Genomic DNA, 21,295 nt, shown 5'->3' on the forward strand with positions numbered 1-21,295 from the left:
TATATTTTCAAAGCTGTAGTGAAATATCCTTCATGACCGCGAGGAGCGAGAAGCCTTTCAGATCAGAAGAAGGAAAATCAAAAAGCTGAATCCTCCTTTACTGATGTGGGCTGAAACAGCATCGGGGAGGAGGGAGGTAAGGGGAGGGGTTGATGGAGAGAGCGAGAGAGAGAGAGAGAGAGAGAGAGAGAGGGAGGGGGGAGGTAGACACTCAGTGGCAGCCGGTTTGTGAGAGCAGCAGCCAGAGGAGGTGGAGGAGGAGGAGGAGGAGGAGGAATCAGAGCGAGAGAAACAGTGTGGCTGCAGTCAGGAGGGACACAAACACAGAAAGAGCGAGCGAGGGGAGGAGATACCCAGAGTGGAAGGAAGGTAAGAAGGCGTCTGTTTTCTCTCCAGCATCTGATCCGATCCGTCTGTATCATCTGCTGTACGTTCCCTCTTCTTCCTCCCTCCGTGTCTGCCGGCTGACGGCGGAGCGGAGCGGCGTAGCACTGCAGAGCAGGGTGATGCAGGGAGGGATGGACGGAGGAGGGAGGACGAAGGGAGGAGGAGGGATGGAGGGATGGAGGGGCGGCGTGATGCTCTACAGACGTGAAGATGTAAGAACGCAGCGAGCGGCGATGGACGAGGACCGGAGACGGCTCTGAGCAGAATGGAGCTGGACGGGTGGAGAGCTGGTGGAGGAGGTGGGGGTTCAGGGGAGGGGTGGGGGTGGGGGGGGGGGGGGGGGGTACAGTCTGACAGTCAACTGTCAACATCAGGAGTTTCCCTCCATGTTGGAGGAGATTTAAGTTTGTGCCTGGCCACACCCTCAGGGATGAGATCAGGGTTTCTCATCCTGAGGATGCTCTGAAGGCTGTAGGTGTGTGTGTCAGTGTGTGTGTGTCAGTGTGTTTAGCACCTTGGATCTCAGCCAAACATGCTTAACATTGCCTCCCATTACTGTCGGGGCAGTGGATTAGCCTCATGTGATCGGTGCTCCTTCTCGCGGCGGTCGGGAGACGAGCCAAGGCGCTCAGTCGTGCACCGACCGCGATGCTGACGCTGTCAGCTGAGTGTGTGATCAGAGGAACACCGTCCACCAGCCTGTGTGTGTGTGTGTGTGTGTGTGTGTGGAGCACATGTGGAACCTGACGTCGGACATAGGGTTGCACCGATCCAGCCTCCTCTTCCTCCTCCTCCTCCTTCTTCTTCTTGCTCCTGGGCTCTGGAGGCTGATCCGGACATGTGACGCTCCACCATATTGTTCCAGCAGGGAGGCGTTTGGTCCTGAGGAGGAGCCGGACCGACCCACAACAGCTTGAAGCAGCATTTGTTGTTGCGATGTTGTGATTCCAAGGCGTTTGCACAGAGCCGCAGACGATACATGTTATGTTGAGGAGGTCTCTGTCTCTAATGCTCCACAACAGGCGCTCCAGATGGCACATCCGGTGTGGTGTTGTTCTCGCTGTAGCCTCACGCTGTGGTCCCTTCATCTCGGGCCGCTGGAGCAGATGCCGGCCGACTGTGAGCGAAGGCAGAGTAGAAACTGGACAGCTCAACACCCCAAACACACACAAAAACACACTTTGGTTGAAACCTGGACTCGAACTGGAGACCGTGTTAATGTGATGTAACCATGTTAACCACTCCACCACTGTGCCACCCAGTTTTCTGCTGTATAGGATGTTATCTTGAACATATGTTGGGATCCATTAGCATTAAAAAGCATTTCATTTTGAAATATCCTGCTGCTGTTGTGTTTCAACTTTAAAAAGTGATAAAAATGTTTGAAATATTTAAACTTTTTTATCTTTTCAATTTGTCCGTTTCATATATAGAATTAATCATGTTCAAAAAAGTATTTTAGTATTTCTACTAAAATAATATTTCATATTTCTATTAAAAATATTTCAATCCCAGCTTATAATTTTTTTTAAAAAAGAAAAAAATATAGACAAATGCACGTTTAAAATAGATAAACAAGTATAAATGATCATAGAAATATATAAAAAGTAGACTGAAATATATAGATTACACTGGCAAGGGAAAAGCAACTAATAAAACTAATAGAAAAATAATCATAGTAAATATAGTTTTTTAAAGAATATAAGCTGTTGTGATTGGAACAGAAAGATAAGAGGGTACTGATCTATATTGTGATTTTTGAACATCATAGATTTTAATATATTCTGAAAATAGTCTGTTGATGTAGTTTCTTCTTTCCACTGTCTCTGACACTCTTTTGACCAAGTGTGATGCAAACATTAAGAAACAAGGATGATTAAAGCTACAACAACCGCTGTGTGTGAATATTTCCTGTAAATCTGAAACATCTCTGAGGCTAAAAGTCAATTCACTTTGATTTTTGACCAGCCGCCACCTGAATGAACCTCTTTGTGCAGCAGCTTGAACCATTAACGTTCCTCCATGATGCTGATTGATGATGCTTTTAGCCTCCTGGCTGCTTGATTGGGAATCACGGTCATCAAATCTCAGATTTTTTTTTTTATAAAATTATTACAGAATCACTATATTCATCCAGAGGAACATGATTTTGCTATACAGAAATCGGAGTGTCGCTCACAGAACATGTTGTGATTGTTGACGTGCACAGACACAGTGCGACCCGCCATACCAGCATGTCGCTGCTGTAGATCAGCCGTTCTTGTCTGATTCGTTCAATCCATTCATATTTTGCTGCACTTACTCAGCATATATGAACATTTATGGAAGACAGATGGGTAAATTAGAGTGCTCTGTGGTTGGAGAGGTTCAGAGTGAGGACGTCTGTGCTGAACGTTCGTGACGTTCTTCCTGCATTTACAGTATTTATGAGCGGGGATAAACAGCGTTCAGCCTTATTCTTGTCAGGATGGCTTCATTCATGCAGCTTTAACGTCTGAAATGTAGCAGAAGGACGCGTTTGCATGATGCCGGCTGTTTCTGACCAGCTGACCTCGCAGCCTGACGCGCCATCATGTTTGTGTGATCTGCAGCTAAGCTCTTAACTAGATTTGAAGTGGAAAGCGTCATTTTTTTTTCATTGCCTGAGACTGTTTGCCGATGGGTGGCGCCGGGATGTCGTAGTGGCGTCGAGCTAACGGGACCTCAGTCCTCTCTGAGGGCTGCGATCAGCTGCTACAACTCTGGAGAAACCTCCTTTTCTGAGAGAGAATTCATAGAGTGTGTTTAAATGGCGAGGATATTTCACACTGTACTTTAAAGCAGAGGCAAACACAATGCAGGCGTTTTACCAAAGATAAAACAATGAACAAAAAGCAAATGTTTGAAGTTAAAGTGTTATGTTTTTATTTATTTCTCACCACCAGAGGAATTTTTCTGTAGATTCAGTGTTTTGGACTTTATAATAACTTCCATTTGCATTAAAATATAGTTTGCTATTTGGAAAAGTAACTCTCATGTTACTCCTATTTGATTGGTGTGTTTAATATTGTAGACAGCTGCTCCTGAAACTCTCTGGGATTTAAGAGTGGCTCCTGCTCCACTAAACAGGAGTTGAGGGAAATTGTCACTGTTGAGAAATCAGCATTTCTTCAATTACACAGGCTGATGAACAGAGATGAGTCAACAACTGAACAGCTGAGACGGACCAACAATATGCAGGAGGTCATTTTGGCGTATGCTAATGCTAATTCAAGGCTGCTAATGCATCAGAGGAATGGTAAAAATCAGCTTAGGCTAATGATATCTTCAAACATGAGAAATAATATATTCTCTAGTAAACAGGAGTTCAGTGAAATAGCATCATAGTAGCTCTTATCAGTACGAAGACTGAAAACAAGAGAGACAACAGCTTGTTTTAAAGATAAAATAAATAATAATGGTTAATAGTGAGTTTTTTAGCTGTTAGTGCAGAAAGTGGTGATATTACTGTCAAAATGTCTGTTTGAATGCATTTATTTATTTATTTTTTTTTTGTCTTTCAACAGTCATGGAAAGAATTCAGAAGGATTACATCTGTTGCTCGAATTTGGGAACTTTATAAAAAAGCCTCACTGTCCAATCTCCCGTACACAATCTGGACTAGAAAGTTATGAGCAGAATAAATAATCAATAAAGACGACATCAAGCCTTACTTAGAATGAGGTTCGTTATGCAAATCAAGCTTTTAAACCTTCATCCCTTTGATTAGTTTCACCATCGTTCTTCTGTCGTCATCCTGAGCCGAACAGTCTCGATCACTTCTGCCTGAATCCGTCCAGTTCCTGAACCTGAACGTGTCCCCTGCTGCCAAGTGTCCCGGCGCGTCAATCCATACTTCCATTAATCAGTAAATACTTCATTTAGCAGCGTAATTAATCTGACATCGGCCAACGTCACTGATTTCTCTCTTTTCAAAGCTGGTTTTGAAAAGAGAGTCGGTCTGACCTGATCTGCTTCAACCAGCAGGTTAGCATTAGCATTAGCATCAGCACTGAGTGTTTTCCTCCACTGTAATAATGAATCTGCTTCGTCAGGTTTCACAGAATACTGAAGGTAAGCATTTATTCCAGAGAAATCCTTCAAGTGCTGCCAACATAATCAATCAAAATATCATCTACTAGATGAAGGTTGTTTTATGTTTCAGGTGCTGATGTTGATGTTCAGGACGCTGAAAGCTGAGGAACACATTTTCTGTTGTGAGCATAAAAAAGAATTTTACATTTGGATCTCAAATAAAGTGGATTGTGGCAGATTTTATACATATTCCTGCTCCTAGAAAAATATGTCAAATGGAAAATATCTGTGTGTTCTGTGCTTCTATTTGTGCACAAGTTTGGATACTGACTACACAGATATCAAAGTATGCAATAGTTTGGCTTAACTGAACTCTTTTAAATCAAGTGCATTAATACTTCCTAGGAAAGTGATGTTTTCCTCTAAAGTGCAAAGCAACCAAAGAAGTAAAAATTGATCTAAACATCCACACACATAAGCAGCTTCAGTTTTGATTTCACTACACATCTCAACCTGATATCAGTGTTCACAGTGGAAATCATTTTCACCCTTTTTTTAAAAGGAGAAGGAATAACAAAGCGGACAATAATCAATTTTTAAAATTTCATTTCAATACTTTTTAAACTGTTTAATATATAGTTTCAGGATGAAAAAACTCACAAAAGTAACTAAATTGAATCATTACATGTAATTTACACATTAGCAAGTGTTTACAAATTGCATGAAACTGACCAAAATCACACAAACGTCCTGATGTGTAGCTTAAAATGTGTCTGACTGGAACATTCAGTTTTAAAAGAGGCTGTAAACTGTCATTCAGGCTTTAAATCTGTGATCTTTTATCTTGCTATTATTATTAAAAATGTTCTATTATCAATATTCTGGACAAGCAACACTGATTTCATCGGGTCACACTGTGTCTGTCATGAACTCATCACTGTGGAAGAAATCAGGAAGTTACAGAATACGATAAAGGTTAAACGTTGGAGGACGGCGGAGGAAAACCTGCCTTGACATGAAAGCGTCTCCTTGAAACGTACATGATCTCCCCGTCTCGGAGATGAGTGATGTGCGGTGAGGCGGCGCTCTGTGGAGAGAACCCCTCATGAAACACCGGAGAGTGAAGATGTTTTCCTCCCGTGTGGAGACAAACGGAGAAGACATGAAGAGAGAAGCGCCGCTCCCTCCTTCCTCCCTCTGTAATTTCACCTCTCTTCATTATTCATGGGCTCATCGCCGCCTCCCGTCTCAATCCCTGCTGGGGTTAATCATATTCTGATCGTGAACCATCAAAGCACACGGGTACTTTTCAGAAATGCTTCAGGAGGAGCGAGAAAGAAGAAGAAGAAGAAGCCTGCAGAGGCACAAAAAACATGGTGGAATTCTGCAGTTTAAAGATACTGTATGAGAGACGTGTTCAGAATCGGAAAATGAAGGGATCGTGTTTCAAAGCGGCAGGTTGTACTGCGTAGCAGGAATACCGTTATGAAATAAACGTGATTTGGGTTTTGTTTTTTTTTTTGAGGGGGGTGATTTGCAGAGTGTGTTGATACTAACTAACCACTCTCTGGTTTCATAATGAACTGTGATAAAGTCTGCAAGTAAAAGTCGAACAGAGCCAGTTGAAGATTCTACCTAGAATCATCAGTTCACCTCAAACTTGTGAGAAAACTAATTCACACAGACAGAACGTGCAAACTCCGAACTCTCTAATCCCAGACACAAACCGGAGACATTGCTCTGTTTTTTTCCAAGAAATCAGGTAAAAAATAAGTAAAATAATAATTCATAAACACGTGGCTTATCCTCTATTTTCACATGATGATCAAGATTATAAGCCATAAATTGCCATAGATTGCCAATATTCTTGTAAATATGAACTAATGCTCACTCTTCATTGTGCCTCCGGTTTTATGAGTGTGGCACGAGGGAGTCTGCGGTTTTTTCTTATTGAGTCAGGTTTCCACTGAGGAAATATGGCAAATATTGAGTGGAGTGACAGAGTTATTGATCGGTCGGTCCTGCAATAATGGAGCAGTGTGTGCTGCACTCATGCTAAATGTATCGTCCGCTCTCTCTCTCTCTGATCGCTGTATGAATCTGTGGATGATGATACTGAGCCGCGCTGTCGGATCAGTTAACGGTTCTGCTAACACTCCGAAGTCTGTCTCTCCAGTAATCAATATGTATTGTGACATATCCTCTATCGATGGTGCGGGAACTGAAAAGTGATATTCAGCTGTTTAAATGCCACTGACTGGATTAACTGAGGGGTGAGAGATCAGCTGGATGGGAAAAGGAAGCTGACTCCAGGAATCTGTGAAGATCTGTTTAGAATTCAGAAGACAGTTTACTAATTGCTGAATTCCTCAAAACGCAGACACTAAAATGTCTGACACTTGAATTCCACTGTAAAGTAAATACAGTATACTGTAGGTTTAGGTTCAGTTCGGTTTTTCTGTCCTATCAGCAGCAGTTATATTTATGGCGCAGTGTTTGTCTCCTACGGGTTCGTATCCCACTCTGCCGCTCTCTCACACACTGACTCAAAGCCTCAGAGGCCCTGGTGAGAGTTGGTGTGATTAATAGTACCGGCAGTGACTGTTTATCTTAGTAGTACGGCTCTATAACCCGGGCAGACTCACACACCTACACGCTCGCGGACCGGGTGGAATGGAAATTGCGGTGCGGATTTATTGCATGAAGCTGACAAGATGATGTACGGCTGTAATTACCCAACATGGGCCTCTGGGTGCTTTTACACCAAGCCTACATGCTCTCACACCAAACACGCCATTACCTTCTTTTTTTATCTCTTTGCGAGTTAGAATGTTTTTATTTATCCCTCTGAGGCGGATAAATCGAGCAGAAAGATGCATGAACTGTGCGGAAGTGCTAATGATGATTTTCTTTAATCTCCCCGCCTCGCAGGTTTCCCCTCCTCGCCTCACTGACCCATGAAAGAAGCCATGCCGGTGCTCACAGCAGGAGCGGGTAAGCCGAGCTGGCACACACACACCCCACACACACCCCCTCCTACCTGCCGGAGGCTGGCCGGACCCCATCTGTTCACGCTAGCGTGCGTGATGGCTTTTCTCGCCGCTGTCGTCCGCAGGGCTCCACGAAACTCTGGCCCTGCTGACCTCCCAGCTGCGGCCCGACGCCAACCACAAGGAGGACATGGTCTTCCTGAAAGACGTCTTCAGCGAGCGGAGTCTGGCATATCTCATGAAGGTGAGTCGCTCTCATCACTCCCACATGTGGAAGATGGTTCACTGACAGGACACTTTCTGCTCCAGATTCTGCTCCAAGTTCAAACCAACTCAACTTTCAGGAGCAACACTGCTTTCACCTGGCCCACCATGACTTTTATCTGTAGAGATATGTTCTGGGATGTACAACAAACATAGAAATCGGGACTGATTATCTCTCGTATGTTGGTGGGAAACAGTGTGGGTGAAAGAAGATACTGACACAGCCAACACAGACTGTCAAACAGACACACAAACCACTTGGTTATTTAAGAGGAAACCATAAAAATAATTATTATTTTTATTAACGCTGCTGAGACTACAGTAAAACTATCAGCCTCTGAGCTATAAAATTCCCACATGGGGCCTTAACCCCACATGAAGGGTGTTAAATCACATGAATTGAAATCAGTCGATTGAAATTTTCTTGTGTGTTTCACAGATTCATGAAAAACTGAGACAGTATGAACGACAGAGTCCGACTCCCGTCCTGCACAGTGCCTCTTCTCTGGCTGAGGATGTAAGTTAATCACACACACACACACACACACACACACACACACACACACACACACACACACACACACACACACACACACACACACACACACACACACACGCACAGTCTTGTATTTCTATCCTTGTGGGGACCGTCCATTGACTCCCATTCATGTCTAGCCCCTAACCCTGACCCTTACCCTAACCCTAACCCACACCACAACAAAGCCTAACCCTAAAGAAATGTTTTTGCACTTTTACTTTTTTCAGTAACAACAACATGGTCAAGAAAACACTGTTTCTCCTACTTAGGACCGGAAAAAGGTCCCCACAAGGCACGTCGTTCCACGTTTTGCTATCCTTGTGGGGACATTTGGCCCCGACAAGGATAGAAATACAAGAACGCACACACAAACACAAACACGAACTTTTACGTTTGACCCTTTCTTAGGCACACTGTCCCATTGACTCCTGAACTTGTCTGATGGAAACTTTCTGGTGTTTTCATCATAACTTTAACCCTCGGTTTGTTTATATGAAAAGAGATTTTCGTCAGTTCGACAATCCCTCCACACACAGACTAAATTACTTTCATCTCGCGCGCAGTGGTCAGTCAGTGTGCGTGAGCGCCGGCAGAGAAGCGATGCAGGTATCAAAAGTGAATTTTAATGCTCTCAAAGTGCAGACTCATCTAATGAATCTCCGCATCCTGCTGCCTCCGCCCGCCTCCCACCAGTTATCAGTCGGAGAGGAGCACTGCTGACCTAAGCTGCTTGTATACTTATTTTCTTCTGCGTGCGTGTCCGTGCATTCGCCTGCGATCGTTGATGTGCACGTGTGTGTTGCTGTGTTCCAGGTGGCCGAGGAGCTGCAGAGCGGGCCGATGAGCACGGAGGAGAAGGAGCTGCTGCACCTGCTGACGTCTCCTCACCTGAAGGTAAACCGTGGCGTGCGCTGCCGATTCTAATCCCCTCGCAGAAAGCCTCACGGGGCCCGCTCTCCCTCCCGTCAGGCCGTTCTGTCCGTGCACGACACCGTGGCCCAGAAGAACTTCGACCCCGTGCTGCCGCCGCTGCCCGACGACTTCGAGGACGAGCTGGAGGAGGAGTCGGTGAAGATCGTCCGCCTGGTGAAGAACAAGGAGCCCCTGGTGAGCTGAGAGCCGGCCGGAGAGGCTGGTTTCCTCTCTTCCGTTAATGACCCCGTCCGTTGGTCCAGGGAGCCACCATCAGGCGCGACGAACCCACCGGGGCGGTGATCGTGGCGCGGATCATGAGGGGAGGCGCAGCGGATCGAAGCGGTACGTTACAGCTGGATTTTTCTCTGAGCCATGGTTTACCACGCCGGAAAAAACAGGGACGAATGTATCACCTGGAACAGTAACTTTATGTTATTTAACATTCTGATCCAATGTTAGCTCAACGTTTTTATTCTGGAAACATCCAGGAGTTCCTGCCGTTAGTCATTTGAAACTGTTACAGTTTCTTATAAATTCTTCCACAGTGCAGCCTCACAGATCCACCATGATAACACATCATGCACTTTTCATACACTGTCAGCAGGGTTCCAGAGTTGCAGAGCTGCTGTCTCAATCTGTCCTGCTCACTGAGTCCGATCTCGTCTTTAGCATTGCCGTCATTTGAAGCTGTTATCTCTGTATCTTTATCTTAGTTTGACATAAATATCCAAGCCTACAGATGAATTGGTTTAATGTCTGTGATTAAAACACGTTAGTTATTTTCACAGCGATTGGTTTGTAAGGGATGACTCGTATGAAATCAGCAAATCGTTGACAATGACTGAGTCTGCCTTTTGTTACTTGGATCGTTATTTTAATTGTTTTTTCTTCTTCTGTCTATAATTAACATTAGCATTAGCATTCCGCTATAGCCTAGCATTAGCAGCAATATGTAAGCTGCTGGCTGCATGTTTCAAGATTATCTCAGTGGTTGTTTTTATTAGTTTTTTCTTTCAAAATGTGCTTACGTCCATATTTTCCTCCAGGTACATGATGGAACTTCAACTGAACACAGCTCATAAACTCCACAGTGTGTGAACATCAAGACAATATCATTTTGAAACAAAAACTGACACAAAATTACTTCTGGGAGTAACTAATTTAATTTTAGTTTGTCTAACTGATATGTTAAGACAAACAAGTAAGTAACTCTCATTAGGTGCTCATTTTACTTTCACCACACTGCGAAACAGTAACAAATAAATCATGTTTGGGATGCCTAATGCTGGTAAAACTAAACATAAAGTGCCAAAGATTTGGTTGCTTCTTATTTTCCACCTAATAACGTTTCCAACTGGAGACAGACAGCAGAGCAGGCCTGGAAACATTCCCGCTTTGAAGCAGTTTCACAGTGAAACAGGATAAAGATGAAAATAATGTAAAGTGATACAGCTCAGCCTGGAAACAGGCTTACAGTAGAAGCTGCGGCGTCCCGAGAGAGAGAGAGAGAGATGGAGATGGAGAGAGAGAGGAATGGGGGGGAGCTGCTGCATCAGGAGAAACAGGAGAAAGATCTTGCTGTTGTTGATGAAACTCGAAGCTCTCTGCTGGCGGGGATCAATCAGACGTAAAATCGCAAAGATCCTGTCATTTGCGTTGCCATGGAAATATCTGCCATGCGCAGGTTCGTCTGCGGGGTAAACCAATCACCGTCCATATCCATTAATCATTCATGTCTTCCGGTGTTTTCTTGCTGCGTCAAATGATGGAAAACGTTCAGGGTGGAGACAGAAGCTGCAGACGGGTCGCTCGCCCATAGATCGCTGTGGATCTGCTAAATGCTCACATCACTGCATGACTGTGTTGGGAGAATGCGTATTGATCCGCCTCCTCTCTGCCTTTGGTTTCATTGTTGTGGCTGCAGCTAAACAGCTCTTATCAGTGGTTCTCACAACTATTAGATAAGATAGGATAGAAAAACCCGACAGACCCAGGAAGCAAGTCGAAGTGACGTCTCTCCCCTCCTCCTCCTCCTCCTCCTCGCAGGTTTGGTCCACGTTGGAGACGAACTCAGGGAGGTGAACGGAGTCTCTGTGATCCACAAGAGGCCTGATGAGATCAGCCAGCTGCTGGTAAGACAGACAAAACTACTGCTGCTGTGCAGAAATTACAGCTGCACTCATGTAATCTGAGCAATGCAGAAGCTGAGGAGGGTTTTCTGTAGCCCAGCAAAGCACTTTTACCCTCTAACATAACAGATTTTTATATGAAGGACATCATTTTGATTTGTAACACTGAATAAAAGTTCAGAATATGAAAGGTAAAACTGTCTAATGTGAAATCATTTCAAAGATCTTAAAGGTGCACACACAAACATCAGCTCAGAAGCAGGAGGTTCAAGTAAAATCCACATCAGAGGTCGTCATAGATAAAACACTCTTTGATTTTAAGGTGCACATGCCTTCTTCTCTGCTTTATCTTCTGTTTGTGGTGTAGTCCCAGTCCCAAGGCTCAATAACCCTGAAGATCATCCCTGCCATCAAAGAGGAGGACCGCCTGAAAGAGAGCAAGGTAGGAGGACACATCCTCAGCTGGCTCCCCACGACTTTACTTTGCTGACTTTATGACAAGACATTTCAATTTCACCCCGTTAGTTTGCTTTTTGTAGCACTGAATTTGTGTCACAGCTTCTTCCACGAGAAGATTTCATTTATTTATTTCTACACTCCATGTAGCTAAAAGATGTAGCATGTTTTCTGCCCTTTTTTTTTGCAATCATCTAAACATAGCTTTTGTCATATATTAGAGATCTGTGTGACATAGTGCATTATGATATGTTTCTGAATACTATACGTACTTTAGTATATATACTGAATATAATAAAGTAGAAAATACCCTTCTGGGGTTTTCTAGTTTACATGTAGCCTCTTGGATTGACAGGGATGGTAAACTTGGGGCAGTTTCACAAATTTGGAATTAGAGCAGACAGAAATCCATGGATAATTTGCAGTTGCCCTGGACTAACTTTTGCCACAAATGTCAGGTTGTACCTCCTAATGACTGAGCTACTGCGTGGTTCTGATAATTATGACTGTTTACTCAGTCAACATTACCTCAGCTGAGCGAACGAAACACTCTGCAGCTCAAAAAAAAAAAAAAAAAAAACATATCTGAACAGCTCAAAACAGCTCCAGAAATAACCAGCGAGCTTGTGTCCGCTGACATTTCAGCATAGTTAGAAAGGACCTGTTCTGAATTAATTTTCTTGACATTCTCTCTCCATGTAGTGTAACAAACTGAGGATATTTGGAAATGCGTTCCTCAGACTGTAAAGTCGGTGAATATTGGTCCATGTATTAATTCAGACTGCAGAGGTCCTTTGATTGGTTGGAAACGTTACAGTGGAGCCAAACTCTGTTGGTTTCAGCTATTTCATTTTTTAACTGTGGAGCGCAGGTCCTCTTCACTGTTTGTGTGTTTGACTGCAGGTGTACATGAGGGCCTTGTTCGACTACATCCCGCTGGAGGACAAGGCCACGCCCTGTCAGGAGGCGGGACTTCCTTTCAAACGGGGCGACATCCTGCAGGTGGTGACGCAGGACGACCCCACGTGGTGGCAGGCCAAGCGAGTGGGAGACAGCAACCTGCGGGCGGGACTCATCCCCTCCAAACAGTTCCAGGAGAGGTGAGGGCGGCTGAATCCGTACGAAAACTGGCTCCCCGCGGCGTAAAGCCGTCACTCCCGGACAGCCCGGCTCTTTCATCCGCACGCCACCGATATTTATTTCACCCAGCCGTTTGTAATCTCCTAAATCCACGTTCATGTGTTCCACTTTGTGGGGTCAAATATGATTAGATAGAGCATCACATCAGCACGGCAGAGAAATAAATTGAAAGGCAGCCTTGAATAGGCGCATGCTGCTGCTGTAAGTGTGATAATCTGAGGGTAAGATGATCTCAGCGGGCTGGGAGATCCCTGCCAAACACTGCAGCGTCTGCTGGATTAATAACCGCAGCCTGAACACAGACACAAATACAGGTCAGAAAGGCCTAAAGCCCGAGTGTTTTAAACACTGCCGCTCTGCCGGCGCTGCAGGTTCCCGCTGAACGTGGAGCTCTGCGTTACAGGAAAAGAGGGGTGCTTCATCATGGCATGTTACTGGTATATGCTCATGATATATGTTTCTCTGCCTCTCACGTCCGTGTCTTTGTGTTCCCTTCGTACTTTCTGCCTGCTTCCTCTCGATGACTCTGCTTTTATCCTCTTCGGCTCTTCGCTCTGCTGCACATTCCTCCAGGCGACTGGCCTACAGGATGAAAATGGGCACGCTCCCGAACCCAAAATCGCCCAAAAAGCCTGAATGTAAGTGTCTGCTACCCGGGGTTTCTCCGCATCACTCCACTACCCGCGGCGTCTCTCACAGTCAGCCCACTTCTGTGGACTAACGCGGCCAGTCCGTGTCGTTCCAGCACAGCCGTATCCCTGCCGGATGAACGCAGCATTGTTGACACACACAGACTTGTTCTGCCATTTAATTGGCATTCTCACAGCCGTTAGTAGCCGCTGGCCGGCGTCTGAATGCCGCAATGTAGACATGTTTTTAAACGGGATAAGAGGGAGACATGGAGGGCCACAGAGACGGAGGGGAGGGATCACAGATATGAATTAATCTCTCATGTTTAGTCCATCTGGCCGGTGAGCGGGCTGCGAGCCCGGCTTAAGCAGATCCAAACAGCGCGGCGGCCGCCGTCCGCCCGGAGACAAAGCCGCAACAATACATTGCGCTTCTCACTTTCTCGTGGCATGCTGCAGGGGAGGCGTGCTAACAGCCAGGTGAGTGGATAATGTGAGCGGCGGCTCTTCGTGGCGCATAAGCCACGGGCGATCCGATTAGGCCTGAGCCATGGGGAGACAACAAGAGCTTAGCAATATGGCAGCTCGCCCTGCTACGCCACGCATGCAGCAGCAGCAGCCCTGCGGGAGGCTCTCCTGTCTCGGCCTCCCTCCACACTCCTCCAGCTCTCTCTCTTTTTATAAATCCTCCAAATCCCAGCGGGAGCCTTTAAATGTGGGTCCCCCTCCTTGTCTCCCAGTGACGTCAGCCTAATGACGCCGTCTTTATTTTTAGAGTCTCCAAAGCCTCCTTCTCCACCGCCATCGATTTCCAACGCATGCAAAATAACATGTCCCCCATCGCTCTTATGAATAACGCTCCACTCTCTGATCTCCCTCTGCTGCACGCCCTGTCAGACGACCAAGGATGTGATAAAGGTGGGTACACACAAACACACACACACACACACACACACACACACACACACACAAACCCTACAGCAATAAACTCCTGAAAACATCCAAACACACAGAGCACACAAAGACAAGAAAAGGACTCATGCGTGCACGTATGAGTGTGTGAGTGAGGTTGTTTGAAGAGGGTGTGAGGACGTGTGCATGTGTGCACGCTTACAGCGGAGTGAGGCTTGTGTGAGCAGAGCGTGCGTGTGGACGAGTGGGGTGTGCTTTTGGGATTTCTCCTGCTGGCAGCTTAATTCCTCCCCTCCTGCTGTTAGTGGACCAGACCAGAATAGAGATTCTTTGTGTGGCTGGAGTGTGTGCGTGCATGAGTGTGTGTGTGTGTGTTGCAGCAGGTACCATGCAGACACAAAAACACCCCTGGAGACTTCAACTAAACCCAGCAGAGGTAGTTACAGATAACAATAGCTCCTCTCCTCTCCTGCGCCGGCCTCACTTCCGACCATCGTCCTCTTTGTTTCCTCCATCTGTTCCTGCTCTGACACGTTTTTCTGCAGTGTTTAGGCGTTTCAGAGCAGGTTTGTACGCGAGCCGTGCGTTTCCGTAGAGGCCCGCTGTGTTGACATGTGGTTTTCAGAGGCCGGTTTCGCAGCTGGACCCCCGTTACGCCGGAGCCCGGTCTTCTGTCCTCTCCCTTCTCCTCAGATCTCTGTATGTAGCCTCTGTTAGCGGCTGCCGCCTCCTCCGTTGCCTCTCGGCTGCTCCTCCTGCTGCCCGCCTGCCTCTCCCCGGCCCGGCCTTTCTGTTAACGCCGCCGCCTCCCCCCCCCAACCTCCTCTATTCCTTACCTCTTCCAGGTGGCTCACCCTGTGCTTACCCCCTCTTTTCCCTGCTTGCCTCCCTACAGAGGACTGTGACTGTGAGGGCTATTTCAATGGACAGTACATAGGTGAGAGCGTGCACATCTTTCTCCACCTCCTTCTCCCTTTCTGCTCTTTGCCTGTGGCAGCCTGGCTGTGCACTGCTTTGGGCTGGGTGTCAGAATGACTGCTTGCGGGGTCGACCCACCCGGGGTTAAAGGTTAAGAGGAGGGGGGGCAAAGGTTTTTCCAAGTCAGAGATCCAATACCCTGGAAGAGGATGTGCAGAAAATACTCATATTTACCTACTACAGAGTTTTTTAAAAAAGGAAGTGATGTAGGGAAATGTGTAGGACGGAGCGTCTGGCGCTCCTGCAGGTGCCAGTAACAGCTCTGCCTCTTCAGACGCCGCGCTGCATAATTAGAGTTGAGACTCGGTTCAGACGGGCAGAAGAGTGTCAGCTATCAAAGTACACAGTCAAAACAAACAGACTGTGCAGTCGGCAAAAACAGAAACGCTGATTTGTTTACGTGTAATTACTCAGGATGATGATGATTATTTAACGGGAAGAGCTGCGACAGAGTTTGTTTACAGTGTTCGGCTACATTCACACTTTTTGCTCAGAGAAGAGCAGGAATCAAATGATCAAATTCTCTAATTAGATTTACAACAAACATTTTGAACATAAGTTCTGAGATTATAACAGATTGTCTGCTGTGCGAGTTTCCTCCTTCTTCTTTCCTGATCCCTACACTGAAAAGTGTTTGTATTCAGGATGTCTTTTATAAAAACATGTTATTCTGTGACATAACATCCACAACAGCAATCCGCTGAGCCAAATCCTACACAATGCATGCTGGATTAGAGTCGTAGGATTTTGACCAGGCAGCCTATAGCAGCAGCCTCTCTTATGTGCTTCAATCACCGCGAACGGCAAAGATTCAGAGCTCCTGCAAATCCTGTCTTTTGTCGGCGCTGCGCTCAGAGTTCTTTAATGAAACTGCACCAGACTGCAAGCGTACTCGGACAGACGCTGCTCCTTTGATGTTCACCAGAATGCAAATTTCAGAATGCCCATGCAGTTTAACAGAACTAGAGCGACCTCTATACGTTGACACTGTGGTCATTTTCAAAAGTTAGTATTTGGTTCTCTGGAATATGGCCATTTTCATGTTTAGTTGGCACAAAAAATATATATATAAAAAAAGTTTAAATTTAAAGGTTATTATGGCACAGTTTTAAAGGTTTAGTCTAAAATGTGTTTGACACAGCTGGTACAGGAGGTGTTTCTAGCTCTTCATTTTGAAGACGTGTCTCATTTTAAATGTCTTGTTTTAACCCGTCACCTCTAGCTGAACAGCCAGGTGGTTAAAACACAAAGCAGCAACAACTTAACCAGCTGCTGGAGAGACCCTCTTCTTAAGATCTGGCCTTTTGGTATGAATATAGATCAAAAATGAGTGTCTGGAATGTAAATCCAGCGGCTCAGGTAACCTCTGAAAGCCTCTGAGGATGTTCCAACTGAGTTTTACTTCAAATGACGGATCCACAGTGCGACTCTCTCCACTAATGCATGACAGAACATTTAACAGGGGCGAGCGCACAGCATGAATGATTAACATGAAGCTTATCATTAAAACTGAGGTTTTACAATCCAACTCAAGAAAGGAGGTCGTTTAAATGAAAATGATGGAATTACTCCTGATATCAGATCGAGTGAGTCTCTCAGTCCCCTTTAACCTTCAACTGACCTTCCATCCCTCACTTGTTTAACCCCCTCCCCACGCGCCCCCCCCCGTCCTGCGAGCCTGTGGAATGACGATGAGCACGGTGCGGGGGGGGGGGGGGGCAAAGCGAGCTAGACGCAGCTGAAAGCCTCACATTCTGACTGTGATGCTGAACGTTCCCGTACAAGCAGTGTGTGTTGCGCATCCTGCTGACCTGCTTGGTGCTGTTAAACACCCCCACCTCCCCCTCCCCCTCCCCCTCCCCCTCCCCACCTCACTCCCTGCCTCCTCCCTCTCATCCTCCCACCCCGAGCAGTGTTTATACCTCCACCCACCCCTCCTACCAGCCCTGCATCCACTTAACCTGCTGCAGCCCCCCCCCCACCCCGCCCCGCCCCGCCCTGCTGCGTTGGACGCATTGCACACTTCGACCAGGCACGTTCTGTGTGGCTCGTTCACCCTGTGTGGAGGTGTGAGGCTGGGGTGTGTGACGCTCTAACGCCAGTTATAGTCTCTCCTAAGTGTAAAGCGGTGGCGCCCTCCTGTGGCCAGGTGTTTTCCTGGGAATTTTATTCAGGTACAGTGCCCGGCTTACTCCCGCAGGTACACACCACTGACAGGTTGTGGGGGAGGGGGCGGGTAGGGGTGGGTAGGGTACAGACAGCCCTGATCGTGGGAGACCCCGTGTGTGCAGCGTCTCCCAGGGCCAGGCGCCCCTCAGTCAGCTCCGACGACAGCAGCATGCGGTCAACTTGTTTCAATCCCTGATCAGTCAGATAGGTTTGAGCTACTGAAGTGAAAGGACGTGCTCACATTAGAGACGTTGCTTCATTCTTAATCTGTAAAAGTTTTATCTTGCATGTGATTCAAAGGGAAATTGAAGCATGACTTCTAATTGGCTCAGAGTTGTGCTTTAATACTTCACTCCATTGACATTTCTTCACAGAAGGTGTTTGTTTTTAATGCATGTTGATCAGAGGGTCGCTCTTGAATTTATCCAGAACATGCTTGCTAACTGCATTTCTCCGATAGTCGGCTCCTTCTCTGATTTGTATCTGGATTCTGACGAGCACTGCATCTGACCAGAGACCTGCGTCTGTGTTCTGTTCTCTCCTCTGCCGCCTCTCTGGCCTGCAGCCGGTCTGCGGAGGAGTTTCCGGCTGAGTCGTAAAGACCGACAGGGGTCTTCAGGAGAGTGCTCTGATCCGGGGGACCCCGACTTCCTCACCTACGAGGAGGTGACCCGGTATCAGCAGAGGTCAAGCGAGAGGCCGCGGCTGGTGGTCCTGATCGGTAGGACTGAGACTCTCAGCAGCAGCAACACTCTCATGGAATGACACTGACCTCTAGTGGATTTCACTATGTACTGCAACAGTATTTTTTTTTCTTCCTTCTTCTCCCTCTCACCTTAAACGCCCTGTGAACAAAGGTTCTCTCGGGGCACGGATCAATGAACTCAAGCAGCGTGTGATTGCTGAAAACCCACATCGATACGCCGTAGCCGTACCACGTGAGTCACTTTTTAAAAATGGTTTCAGCTCAGTGTCAAACTCTTTTCAGTACAGTACCAACTAAAAACCCCAACAAAGCCCAGTCTGATCTTGAGTGGATGGGTTTCACACTTTCCTTTAGAATAATGGTCCTCTGTTCGATCCCATGGAGCGGAGCAGCTGGCAACACGTTCATGGAGAGATCTCAATCTACAAACTGATAAATACAAGCTTGTTTTCCAAGCCTTCAACTCATTACTGCCACAGCTGCAAATGCGTTCACCTTGTTTTAGTGCAAAGAAATATATGTACATTAAGGTTTACTTTAATGTCTTTCCACAAAATCTGCAAAAATTAAAAATTATAATGAAAAGGAGGAAAATTTAAACATTACGCCCTTTTCAGAGATGCCTCCTGGTGCAAAATATCATGGATTTTTCAATTTTCTTGCAACAAATGAAAACACCCTCTGTTTTCTCATCACCAAATTTGCAGAAAGATCATAAATCCTTCTTCTCAACTAATCCTTCTTCAAGCTAAAGTCAAACCTGAAGCGTCTCAGAACATGATTTCATCACTGCGACTCATTAAAACAGTGCTGCTTGTAACATAAACCAGAAACAGCAGATTCCTCCATTAGAGGGAGAAATTAGAGTTCAGTTTTGGCTTGTGTGTCGTCTGTTTGACGCCTCTTGGTTAAACAAGCAGCTGCCTCTCTTCCCCTCCGCTGTGCTGGTGCAGACACGACCAGGCCGAAGAAGCCTCACGAGAAGGACGGAGTGGAGTACCACTTCGTCACCAAGCAGCAGTTCGACACAGACGCTTTGAATAACAAGTGGGTTTCTGCTGCTGGCGTCCCGTTTGTGTCGACGGAGTAGAGTGTTGCTGCTGAAGCGAAGGTTTTCCTCTTGTTCCGCAGGTTCATCGAGCACGGCGAGTACAAGGAGAACCAATATGGCACCAGTATAGAGGCCATCCGCTCCGTGCAGGCCAAGAACAAGATGTGTATCGTGGACGTGCAGCCGGAGGTAAATTGTTAATATCCGTCATCCTGTCAGTCTGGAGGCAGCAGCACTTCACCGATGGCGGGCCGTTCCCTCAGCCACTGAGCAGAGGGTCGGACATCTCCGCTGTGACCTCTCTGACCTCTGCTTTCCTCCCTCTCCGTCGCATCAGGCCCTCAAGAGGCTGCGGACGGCCGAGTTCAAGCCGTACGTCGTGTTCGTCAAACCCCGGGTTCCAGAGAGCCGGCGCCGCCGCAGCGCGGCCACCTCGCCAGGAGGGGGCGAGCACGGCCGCATCACGGTGGGTCAACACACTCCGTCACACACCCTTCACTCTCCTTTTACCAATCACAAGTTATTCCAGTGATGACTGTAACAGTAAGACGCTCTGGAAATCCCTCACCTCCTTTGCTTCCATTCGACTCCTCTCCGCAGGACGAAGACCTCCAGGAGATGCGGCAGTCTGCCATTCAGATCGATCAGCAGTACGGACACTTAGTGGACCGGGTCCTCATCAAGGAGGACTCGGCCAGCGCCTGCACCGAGCTGCGGGGGATTCTGGAGCGGCTGGAACGCGAGTCCTTCTGGGTGCCTCTCAGCTGGGTGCGGACCTAAACATATCGGCTCCCTTCCAGAACCCGTCGCCCACAAGCCCCTCCAGACGGACTCACGCCCATCCCGCACTCCCAACAACAAAAACGCCTGTTGGGGAGTTTGTGAGCTTCCGCCACCTGACCGATGAAGAAGCTGCTCAGACAGCCACAGACTGAGGAGCCTCAGGGAGGAAACACCTCGCTGCTCTGCAGGACAACAGGTCCAACACCCAGAACTGAAAGACTTCCTTAAACTCACTGTCGTATTTATTCAGGTCGGTTTGAGTTTATTTACCGAGGGAACGGACGAAAAGTGGGGGCGACGCTTTATTTCTGGGAAACGGTTCAGAGTTTCTGGATTTAGCGGTTTCACAGCTTTGAATTACAAGAACGTCTTCAAGAAAAGAGCAGTGGACCGAAGTTAAAGCTGCCCCGGACTGGAGGGGTCAATACAGGAAGTCACAGGAAGTTTTTATTCAGACTTTGGGCATATATTCAGTTTAAAGAGGGGATTTAAATTAGGTAGACTAGTAAATCGGATTACAGAAGGCACACATCTCAAACTCACTGTTGTCTCATTGGATGACCACTTTGGGGTTCGAGTAGTCAAAACACTTAACACTTAAATATTGTAACAGAACACAGAACTGCAAATGGCAGCTTTTAGTTCCCAGATCTCTCATTGAAGCCTTTCAATTAACTGAAACCACAAAAAAAAGATACTGTGCTCATATAGTATAAATATTCAAACTGCAAAAAAATGCAAAAATTCAAAATCCTACTAAATTCATTAGTCTTGTTTTAAATGAAAATGTCTGATCCCGCTTGATTTAAGATAAATTTAAAGGGATACTTCAACATTTTGGCAAATTGGCCCATTTAGCACAATTCCTTAGTCATTTCGAACGGCATACTTACTTTTTTTGTGAGGGCGAGCTGTTGTTTATTCAGAGGTGAGTCGGGGAAAGTTTTCGGGACGGACACAATGGAAGTGGATGGTATTTTTGTTCCCCCTTGTCAAACTCATCAAATACAAAATCCAACAACCCCAAAACACTTTGGTGGACACGTTATAATCCGCACATTCACTACGCTGTGGAACACCAACAAATAATATTGTACTGTTACGACACTGAAGCAAATACTGGGAACTACTTTTTCTTTTGAAATCACTACGCCCAGACGCCATGTTTAGTAAGAAGTTCCGTCTTAGCAATCTT

At 46.5% G+C, this 21,295-nt stretch overlaps 1 protein-coding gene across 3 annotated transcripts; it reads left to right on the forward strand.

Moving 5' to 3' along the window:
- The first annotated feature begins 252 nt into the window (after positions 1-252).
- Positions 253-20,110, forward strand: mpp3a (MAGUK p55 scaffold protein 3a). 3 transcript variants are annotated; one of them, XM_030090150.1, is made up of 20 exons: positions 253-369; positions 7,372-7,434; positions 7,556-7,674; positions 8,134-8,211; positions 9,046-9,126; positions 9,202-9,339; positions 9,408-9,489; positions 11,194-11,279; positions 11,644-11,718; positions 12,636-12,832; positions 13,446-13,510; positions 14,399-14,419; positions 15,309-15,350; positions 17,500-17,565; positions 18,126-18,281; positions 18,418-18,498; positions 19,220-19,313; positions 19,398-19,506; positions 19,655-19,783; positions 19,918-20,110. In XM_030090150.1, the coding sequence occupies exons 2-20, from the start codon at positions 7,398-7,400 to the stop codon at positions 20,095-20,097; spliced, it is 1,836 nt and encodes a 611-aa protein (XP_029946010.1). In that variant the 5' UTR covers positions 253-369; positions 7,372-7,397; the 3' UTR covers positions 20,098-20,110. The 3 variants fall into 3 exon arrangements, with proteins under 3 accessions (XP_029946010.1, XP_029946011.1, XP_029946012.1); XM_030090151.1 differs by lacking the exon at positions 17,500-17,565; XM_030090152.1 differs by lacking the exons at positions 15,309-15,350; positions 17,500-17,565.
- The last annotated feature ends 1,185 nt before the right edge of the window (positions 20,111-21,295 follow it).

The sequence above is a fragment of the Salarias fasciatus genome, chromosome 4 (genome assembly GCF_902148845.1).
Source record: "Salarias fasciatus chromosome 4, fSalaFa1.1, whole genome shotgun sequence".
In the NCBI taxonomy this organism is placed as follows: domain Eukaryota; kingdom Metazoa; phylum Chordata; class Actinopteri; order Blenniiformes; family Blenniidae; genus Salarias; species Salarias fasciatus.

Coding starts and splice junctions, on each gene's coding strand:
- mpp3a (XM_030090150.1), top strand. CDS start 7,398: ATGAAAGAAGCCATGCCGGTGCTCACAGCAGGAGCGG. Junction 9,490..11,193: donor AGGCGCAGCGGATCGAAGCG/GTACGTTACAGC, acceptor TCCTCCTCGCAG/GTTTGGTCCACGTTGGAGAC. Junction 19,507..19,654: donor TCGTGGACGTGCAGCCGGAG/GTAAATTGTTAA, acceptor CCGTCGCATCAG/GCCCTCAAGAGGCTGCGGAC.